Source organism: Oncorhynchus gorbuscha, linkage group LG02, assembly GCF_021184085.1.
Source record: "Oncorhynchus gorbuscha isolate QuinsamMale2020 ecotype Even-year linkage group LG02, OgorEven_v1.0, whole genome shotgun sequence".
In the NCBI taxonomy this organism is placed as follows: Eukaryota; Metazoa; Chordata; class Actinopteri; order Salmoniformes; family Salmonidae; genus Oncorhynchus; species Oncorhynchus gorbuscha.
This window is the reverse complement of record NC_060174.1, coordinates 90,758,399-90,768,415: the sequence shown is the minus strand read 5'-3', so window position 1 is coordinate 90,768,415 and position 10,017 is coordinate 90,758,399. Positions and strand designations below refer to the sequence as shown.

The following is a 10,017-nucleotide window of genomic DNA, read 5'->3' as shown; positions in this document are numbered from 1 at the left end:
TCCACAAATGAACTCTTAAGAAGGCACACCTGTTAATTGACGACCACCTCAAGAAGCTGGTTGAGAGAATGCCAAAAGTTTGCAAAGCTGTCATCAAGGCAAAGGATGGCTCTTTGAAGAATCAAAAATATATTTTGATTTGTTTAACACTTTTTTGGTTACTATGTGATTCCATATGTGTTATTTCATGGTTTTGTTTTCTTCACTATAATTCTACAATGTAGAAAAGAGTATACATTAAGAAAAACACTTGAATGAGTAGTTGTTCTAATACTTTTGACTGGTAGTGTAAGTTCATCACAACATTTTGATCAAGGGCTTAATCATATTCATAACACTTTACATGATTAACTTCAGTAGGTTTATTTGACAGGAACAATGGTATTGTCTGCTTTCTTTTCATCTGGGTGCATAAAGGCCCTGTAGTCCCTTTGCAGAGACATGTAATAATGTATTCTATATGCTGGCTTGTCTGTGTGAAAACAGGTCAGTGGGGAGTCATTCCTGTCTGCAGTCTATCAGGTCTGCAGTGTTTGTTAGATTTCACTTTGGTTGCATCTAAAATGGCATCCTATTTCCTATAAAGTTCCCATTTTCTTTACCAGGGCCCCTGGCCCAAAGTAGTGCACTGTATAGGGAATATGGTGCCATATGGTACAAACGTAGTGCACTATATAGGGAATCAGGTATAATTTGGAATGCACGCTATGACATTTCAATCATTGAACCCATTCAGTGCTGGTCAGGTAAGACAACTGTCTTGCCAGTCAATGGGTTAATCAAACTAAGTGCTGAGACATAATGAAAGCATGCAGACAGAGAGCACACCATCAGAGCTGGGAGGGGAGAGGGGACACATCCCTCAACTGGCACCTTCACAAGATGGCTGCCACAAATAAAACACAACAAAGTCACACAACTACTCTTGGTCTTTATTACAAAATGAGGTGTTCACATTGTGACCATAATACCATAATTATCATGGTATTGTGTTGTGAAATAAAGTGTGTGCAGAATAATTTTTGAGGAAATAACATTCAAAATCCCATGTGATCATTCATTCTCATCTTAAAATGTTTAATGACAAGAAAATTAAATCATTAAATCAATCAACAAAAATCATTGATCATCTCAAAATGTTTAAAGAGACACTTAGCAAAAGGTTCAAAGCACAGTTAAGCTCTCACCACAAGATGTGCGGTGAACCATAATATTAAAATATATTTGCTATCATATATTAAATATATACTGTAGCTATCATGTTATTTCGTATTATTATTTGCCTTTTTCAGACACTGTTCTCCTTTTCCCCCATATACTGTATGCTCTCTCTAGATAGAGAAAGCATATGCATCAAGAGCTGAATGCTACATTGTGGCCATTGTGGCCATGCATAACATGTGATATACAGTATGCATATGCTTTCCCTATATATATATATATGTATATATATATATATATATATATATATATATATATATATATATATATATATATATATATAGCAGTAGAAGTACTATATTATCTCGACTGACCACAGTATAAAATTCCAGATTGTGGCTCATAGTAATGCAATCTGCATTCCTGTATAGTTGTAAATTAAGGTCTGTGTGCTGGTTGGCAGTGGTTTCAGATAGAGAAAGGTGAGAGGGCTCTGTTTTTTCCTACAGTGGTTGTGCAGTATGTAGAGTCTTGGACTGGTCTCAGGCCAATCGAATCTCCCCTTACCAACCCACTCAGCTTATCTTTACCCAGCACAGTCCAGTCCAGTCTAGCAACACTAACCTGCCAGCTTACCACTAAACTTCAGACCAGCAAAGATCCCTCCACCTAGAGGGGAGAGGGGAGAGGGGGAGGGAGAGCAAAAGAGAGAAAGATAGATAATATATCCTTATATTAGAAAGTTCGGTTTTATTTTTTGGGAAGAAAGTTGTAAGTCAATGTCATTAAGGAAGGCTATCACAAATGTTACATTTCCACACTACTGTACACATTATATGAAACTGAGGGTTCACTTCACATAGAGGTGTTAAATATTTACTTAGGCTCAGACTTAGAAGGGAGGCTGTTATAACCCTGATATGCCTACATCCAGGCCATGTTAATGAAGAACCAAATGGAAGACAACATGCAGAAAAATGATTACTTGGACTTCTCCATTAAGAAACGTTCATTTTGGTTTTCAAATCATTTAAAAAAAAATTGCGCTGACAAACAAATTGCTGTTGCAGGAGTAGCCTGGAGCAGGCATTCTCATTGACATATGCATGTTTGTCTGTTTTGTTTGTAGGTCATCTTGCATTCTGTTTGAATCCTGTTGTGACCCTGCTCTCAGTATAGTCTGTTTACTTCCTTTGTCCTCTGATTTGGTAGTTGGGGCTGACATAATAGAAGCATTTACATTCATTTGGTTACACAGGAACAGCATGAAACCATGATGATACCAGTGTGGGTAATTGCGGTGCCGGAGAGTGTGTGTGCGTGCATGTGTCGGTGTGCGTATTACACTCACCAATAGCCGCCACTCCAGCAATGCTGCCGACAGCAATGCCGGCTATCTCGCCAGTTGACAATATTGTCTCTGTGGCTTCTTCATTTGCCTGGTCGGATGTGGAGACCATGGTGCTCTTGGCCTCTGTGGGGTTAGATGTGAGGTCAGTCCCTGGAGCAGAGGTGTTAGTACCAGTGGTGGAAGGTGCGAGGGTGGACACATTGGCAGGAGTATCCTCTGGGCTTACAGATGGTGCTGTTGGGGTAGATGTATTGTTTGAAGATGCAGGATAAATCTCTGCACAGAGAATGGCTGACAATAAAAGAAGTGGAAAGAGTTAACAGTCACCATTATTCACACAAGCACCTTCAAAAACATATAAAATTGTAGTTTTTTCAAATGAATTCATTACTCAATGCTCATTTGTTTTGATATGTATGTAAATACATATTTATTTATATAGATTTGTATAGATTTTTACAACTAATCAGGGTGCTATTCATTAGGCACCAAATGTAAGAAAATTGACTAAATGGTACAATAAGAAATGCTAATTTTGTACTGAACACATCACATGTCTAGGTGTCAAACCATTACCTGTGCATAGCAGGAAAACAGTCTGAGTGGATAGGTTCACAGGCATGACCCTGGGTATGAAGTCTCCAAGCTAAGGAAGAAGCCTCGGTTTGTCTAAATATTGCACGTAGGCCTAGGGAGAGAGAGACAGAGACAGAGAGCGAGAGAGACATGGGAGGAGAGAGAGAGAGACACGGGGGGAGAGAGAGAGAGAGACCGATAGACAGGGAGAGAGAGACAGAGAGCGAGAGAGACAGGGAGAGAGAGAGACAGGGAGAGAGAGAGACAGGGAGAGAGAGAGACAGAGAGTGAGAGAGACAGGCAGAGAGAGAGATACAGAGAGGGAGAGGCAGAATGTGGAGAAATAAATGTAATGTAAACTGATTTCCATGATAGTAGATTATCAAAGATAGAAGACATTGACAGACATATTCTGGAACAATTCCCCATGGGGGTTTAAAGATAAAAATCCCAAACAAGATGTTACAGTAGAGGGAGAATAAGGAGGTGAATTGTTGAATGGTTTGCCTCACAGTCAATAAGGTGTGGCAATTCAAGAAAATAATGTATCTTCATTAAAAGCCTATATGTAGGCACATCATCAATAGAAGGTCACAGTGCTAATGTAGTCTTGACTGTAACCAGACAGAAATAATAAAAATAATTAAAATACTTTTATTTCTGTATATGAGCCATATTTTACAGTGATACTTTACTCCAGTGGTTCCCCACTGGTGTGCCATGAAACTTTTCCTAATCTTGATCATTAAAAAAAACTCCCTTATAAATGTGACCTGTGGAATGCACATGGAATTTTGACATGGGAGCACTAGTGCCTGGTCAGATAGTACATTCAATGGTTACATCTGTATCGTTGTTTCAAGTCCAGTGTGCTCAGGCTGTTACATTTGAAGAGTTTATTTCAGAAACGTTATGTATCCATTTTCAGAAATATTGGTAAATGAGCTTTATTGTTTAAAGAAAATATGAACGAGATGTGTGTGTTTTTTCACTAATTAATCATGGCATTGGGTTGTTCAATGACATACAGTCACAGTTAAAACTTTGGACACACCTACTCATACAAGGGTTTTCTTTATTTTTACTATTTTCTACGTTGCAGTAATAGTGAAGACATCAACACCATGAAATAACACATGTGGAATCATGTAGTAACAAAAAAGTGTTAAACAAATCAATATATATTTTATATATGCACACTTTTGGCATTCTCTCAACCAGCTTCATGAGGTAGTCACCTGGAATGCATTTCAATTAACAGGTGTGCCTTGTTAAAAGTTAATGCTGAAAAGAAACCACTACTAAAGGACACCAATGATATGAAGACACTTGCTTGGGCCAAGAAAAATTAGCAATGGACATTAGACCAGTAGAAATTTGACCTTTGGTCTGGAGTCCAAATTTGAGATTTTTGGTTTAAACCGCCGTGTCTATGTGAGACGCAGAGTAGGTGAATGGATGGTCTCTGCATGTGTAGTTCCCACCGTAAAAGCATGGAGGAGGAGGTGTGATGGTGTGGGGGTGCTTTGCTGGTGACACTGTCTGTGATTTATTTAGAATTCAAGGCACACTTAACCAGCATGGCTACCACAGCATTCTCCATCTAATCCGGTTTGCGCTTAGTGGGACTATCATTTGTTTTTCAACAGGACAATAACCCAACACACCTCCAGGCTGTGTAAGGGCTATTTGATGGAGTGCTGCATCAGATGACCTGGCCTCCACAATCACCAGACCTCAACCCATTTGAGATGGTTTGGGATGAGTTGGACTGCAGAATGAAGGAAAAGCAGCCAACAAGTGCTCAACATATGTGGGAACTCCTTCAAGACTGTTGGAAAAGCTTTCCAGGTGAGGCTGGTTGAGAGAATACCAAGTGTTTGCAAAGCTATCAAGGCAAAGAGTGGCTACTTTGAAGAATCTAAAATCTAAAATATATTTTGAATACATATGTGTTCTTTAATAGTTTTGATTTCTTTACTATTATTCCACAAAGTAGGTGTGTCCAAACTTTTGACTGGTACTGTACATGTATTTGTTTAAAATCACTTGATGGAGAGATAAATAATCATGTTATTTCGCAAAATGCTGTATATTCACCTCTCTCAGAGAAATAAGTAGTATTGCTAGGTTTTATACAGTCAACTGTAACAAATAACTACATTTTTAATAAAGAAATGTACAAATTATACATTTATGACATCAATGTTAAAAAACCATTTATTTAGTACAGTAATCTGAGATATGTATGTAAAACACCTACATTTGACATTTATGTCATTTAGCAGATGCTCTTATCTAGAGCAACTGTCACGACTTCCGTCGAAGTCGGTCCCTCTCCTTGGTCGGGCGGCGTTCAGCGGTCAGCATCACTGGCCTTCTAGCCATTGCCGATCCACGTTTCAATTTCCATTTGTTTTGTCTTGTCTTCCCACACACCTGGTTTTAATTCTATAATTACATGTTGTGTATTTAACCCTCTGTTTCCCCAATGTCCTTGTAATTGTAAGTGCTTGTGCACGTTATGTCTGGTGTGCGACGGGGGTTTTATTATTAAAACTGCGCCGTTGTAACACAGTCTTTGCTCTCCTGCGCCTGACTTCTCTGCCGCCAGTACGCACTCCATACAGAATTCCTGACCAAAACTTATGGAGTCAGCAGGAGCAGGTACCCCGGGTATAGGATGTGGAGGAACGTGTCCGGGAGCATGCAGCAATGCTCCACCACCACGGACCGCGTTGTCCAGACAATGGACCGCTGGGAGAGACAGGGAGTTCTCCCAGCATCTCCACCTGCACAACCGGGGTCTCCACTACGCGCCCCTCCTTCTCCTGGTCCCAGTGGGATTCGTCTCTCCCTTCCCCAGGCTCCTTCAGGCCACGAGAGGGTGTCCGCCCTCGTCTCGTGCCTCACCGGGAAAGCCCTGGAGTGGGCTAACGACGTGTGGAGAGAGGGAGATGCGGCGTTGGACCAGTTTGAGGAGTTCACCTGCCACTTCCGGGCAGTCTTCGACCACCCGCCTGTGGGTAGAGTGGCGGGTGAGCGCCTCTTCCATCTGAGACAGGGGATGAGGAGAACCCAGGAGTTTGCCCTGGAGTTTCAGACCCTGGCTGCCGGCGCGAGATAGAATGACAGGGCCCTGATCGACCATTACCGGTGCAGTCTGCGCGAGGACGTCCGTCGGGAGTTGGCCTGCAGAGACACGACCCTCACGTTCCACCAGCTGGTGGACCTGTCCATCCGGCTGGATAACCTGCTGGCTACCGGCGGACGTTCAGATCGGGGTCTGTTGGTTCCATCCCCCCGCACCCCCTCTCCGATACCCATGAAGCTGGGAGGGCGGTGCGCAGGGAGACTCCAGCTCGTGTACCATCTGTGGCCGCAGAGGTCACACTGCCGGTCGGTGCCGGGTTGGTTCCTCTGGGTATCGAGGCAGCAGGCAGGACGCTCTGGCGCCACCCCAGGTGAGCCCGGCACCATTCTCACCGAGAGCCCTCTGTTGCACATATGTTTGTGTATGTCACTTTCCCTGAGTTTTCCCCGCATTCCCAGCATAAGGCGCTCGGTGATTCAGGCGCGGCTGGGATTTTTATAAATCTTTCGCCCATAGTTTAGGTATCCCCATTGTTCCCGTGGCTATGCCCTTCCCCGTTCATGCCTTAGATAATCGACCATTAGGGTCAGGGTTGATTAGGGAGGCCCCCGCTCCTCTGGGCATGGTGACGCAGGGGAGTCACAAGGAGAGAATTAGTATCTTTCTTATTGACTCTCCTGCGTTTCCCGTGGTGCTAGGCCTACACTGGTTAGGTTGTCATGACCCCACTGTTTCTTGGCCACAGAGGGCTCTCACGAGTGGTCGCAAGAGTGCTCGGGGAGGTGTTTAGGGGTTTCCGTTGGTGCTACTACGGTGGAAAGTCCAGACCAGGTCTCCACCATGCGCATTCCCCCTGAATATGCCGATTTGGCTCTCGCCTTCTCCGAAAAAAAGGCGACTCAATTACCACCCCATCGACGGGGCGATTGTGCGATAAATCTCCTGGTAGACACTGCACTTCCCAGAAGTCACGTGTATCCCCTCTCACAGGCGGAGATGGAGGCTATGGAAACGTATGTCTCAGAATCCCTGCGTCAGGGGTACATTCGGTCCTTCACTTCACCCGCCTCCTCGAGTTTATTTTTTGTGAAGAAGAAGGAGGGAGGTCTGTGTCCGTGTATTGACTATTGGGGTCTGAACCAGATCACTGTGAGGTATAGTTATCCTCTACCGTTCATAGCCACAGCGATTGAGTCAATACACGGGGTGCGCTTCTTCACCAAACTATATCTCAGGAGCGCTTACAACCTGGTGTATATCCGGGAGGGAGAGGAGTGGAAGACGGCTTTCAGTACCATCTCAGGGCACTATGAGTACCTTGTGCCGTATGGGTTGATGAATGCGCCATCAGTCTTCGAAGCCTTTGTAGATGAGATTTTCAGGGACCTGCACAGGCAAGGTGTAGTGGTGTATATTGATGATATTCTGATATACTCCGCTACACGCGCTGAGCATGTGTCCCTGGTGTGCAGGGTTCTTGGTCGTCTGTTGGACATGACCTGTACATCAAGGCTGAGAAATGCCTGTTCTTCCAGCAGCCCGTCTCCTTCCTAGGGTATCGCATTTCCACCTCAGGCATGGAGATGGAGAGTGACCGCATTTCAGCTGTGCGTAATTGGCCAACTCCCACCGCGGTAAAGGAGGTGCAACGGTTCTTAAGATTTTCCAACTACTACCAGAGGTTTATCCAGGGTTTTGGTCAGGTAGTGGCTCCCATTACCTCACTGCTGAAGGAGGGCCCAGTGCGTTTGCAGTGGTCAGCTGAGGCAGACAGGGTGGCTGGCCCGCTCCAGGAGTCTGAGGTGCGGGACATTCCTCCGCCCTCTCTGGACATCGAGGGGTCCCTAGCGTACTCCGTTCGCTCCATACTGGATTTGAGGCGTCTTGCGAGGGGCCTTCAGTATCTCGTGGACTGGGAGGCGTATGGTCCAGAGGAAAGCTGCTGGGTTCCGGTCAAGGACGTGTTGTAGGAGTTCCACCGTCTTCGTTCGTATCGCCCTGCACCTCGGCCTCCGGGTCATTGTCACGCAATGACCTTAGAGAGCTTTTTATGTCTCTATTTTGGTTTAGTCAGGGTTTGATTTGGGTGAGCATTCTATGTTCATTTATCTATGTTTTGTATTTCTTTGTTTTGGCCGGGTACGGTTCTCAATCAGGGACAGCTGTCTATCGTTGTCTCTGATTGGGAACCATACATAGGTAGCCTTTCCCCACCTGGGTTTTGTGGGTAGTTGTTTTCTGTTTAGTGTTCTGCACCTGACAGGACTGTTTCGGTTTCGTTTTGCACTTTGTTATTTTTGTTCTAGTGTTCAGTTGTTAATAAAAATCATGAACACTTACCACGCTGCGCTTTGGTCCGATCAGACAACAACCATTACAGTAGTCCCCGAGGCCGGTGTCGGCACGCGGCTGGTGTCGGCACGCGGGAAGCATTCGGTGGTCGGTGTTGCCGGCCTTCTAGCCATTGCCGATCCACCTTTATTTTTCATTTGTTTTGTCTTGTCTTCCCACACACCTTGTTTCAATTCCATAATTACATGTTGTGTATTTAACCCTCTGTTTCCCCCATGTCCTTGTCTGGAATTGTTTATTGTAAGTGCTTGTGCACGTTATGTCTGGTGTGTGACAGGGTTTTGTCCCATTGTATATATTGTTTTTGTTCACGGTGATTTTTATTATTAAAACTGCGCCGTTGTAACACAGTCTTTGCTCTCCTGCCCCTGACTACTCTGCCGCCAGTACGCACTCCTTACAGCAACTTACAGTAAGTGCATTCATCTTAAGATAGCTAGGTGAGACAACCATATATCACAGTCAAATATAAAGGATACAAACATTCCATTCCAGCTAAACAATGGATATATAGTGTATTGCAAAAAAACACATTTTCACACATCTAGAATCTTTGAATAAAAAATCTGAGAAAAGTACAATTTTACACAAACATGAATCTACACATAACCAATAATTTCTGATGAAAAAAAGGCAATTAAAGGGGTAGACACACCAATTAACCACCATGAGTAAGGAAATATGAAAATATTTCAAATAAACCCTATTTAATCTATTTAAAAAACTTTGTCACAGAAAATAGATTATTTTCAGTATGGATCAGATGGAGGGCATTACCACTAAACACATGCATAAGAACTTGTAAGTGTGCCACAGAATTTTATATCCCATCAAAGTGTGCCATGGTTTAAAAAAAAGGTTACGAACCACTGCTTTACGCAACAAAATACTTAAATTCAAAAGATGAATACTATTCATATATACATACTTACTCTGACAATTCAAATGTTGACCCAAAGGTCCCTTTCATCATATTGTTTGCATAACGAGTGACATTACATTTTGTAGCATAACACAGTACACCAAGTTAGCCACACTAACCTGGAATAACAGCAACTGGTGTGTCCCTCTTTCTCTTCTCCTCTTATTCTCTTCACCCAGTTTCATCAGCTTTTATACCAAACTGTATCTAAGTCACGTCATCATATCCACATCACCATAAAATGTTTTTATTTTTTTACTTAATAAACGGATGTCCATCCTCCTGTTCATGTTGGCAATTTATTGCCAGGAGAACTGTAAAATTATATTGCACTATCAGTTTGCTGTCAACCTCTTATCTGACTTCAGGGCAATGAGGAAAGACAGGAGATAGACCTAACTGGGAACCATGCATTAAAACAGTACTAAACCGTATCTTATTAAATAGGCTGTCAAAGAGAAAGATTATGATTATCAGAATATATATATTCAAGGTGTCCTTCATTAAAGTTTTTGTCATTTAGCACACATTCTTACACATAGCAACTTACATTCAGTGCAT

The 10,017-nt window shown here is 43.1% G+C and overlaps 1 protein-coding gene across 2 annotated transcripts; it reads right to left on the bottom strand.

Annotated features, from left to right (window-relative positions):
• Positions 1–911: 911 nt before the first annotated feature.
• Positions 912–9,687, bottom strand: LOC124012805 (protein PRY2-like). Of its 2 annotated transcripts, none has more exons than XM_046326774.1 (4): positions 9,576–9,687; positions 3,089–3,200; positions 2,513–2,803; positions 912–1,830 (listed from the first exon to the last, which is right to left on the bottom strand). In XM_046326774.1, the coding sequence occupies exons 2-4, from the start codon at positions 3,132–3,134 to the stop codon at positions 1,781–1,783; spliced, it is 387 nt and encodes a 128-aa protein (XP_046182730.1). In that variant the 5' UTR covers positions 3,135–3,200; positions 9,576–9,687; the 3' UTR covers positions 912–1,780. The 2 variants fall into 2 exon arrangements, with proteins under 2 accessions (XP_046182730.1, XP_046182740.1); XM_046326784.1 differs by having other exon boundaries at positions 2,513–2,746.
• Between the last annotated feature and the right edge of the window lie 330 nt (positions 9,688–10,017).

What these genes read in the sequence shown, in the direction of transcription:
- LOC124012805 (XM_046326774.1), bottom strand. Translation starts at nt 3,134, where the DNA reads ATGCCTGTGAACCTATCCACTCAGACTGTTTTCCTGCTATGCACAG. An exon ending in TGTTTTCCTGCTATGCACAG is followed by an intron (nt 2,804 to 3,088) that starts GTAATGGTTTGA and finishes TTTTATTGTCAG; the next exon opens with CCATTCTCTGTGCAGAGATT. An exon ending in TGCTGGAGTGGCGGCTATTG is followed by an intron (nt 1,831 to 2,512) that starts GTGAGTGTAATA and finishes TCTCCCCTCTAG; the next exon opens with GTGGAGGGATCTTTGCTGGT.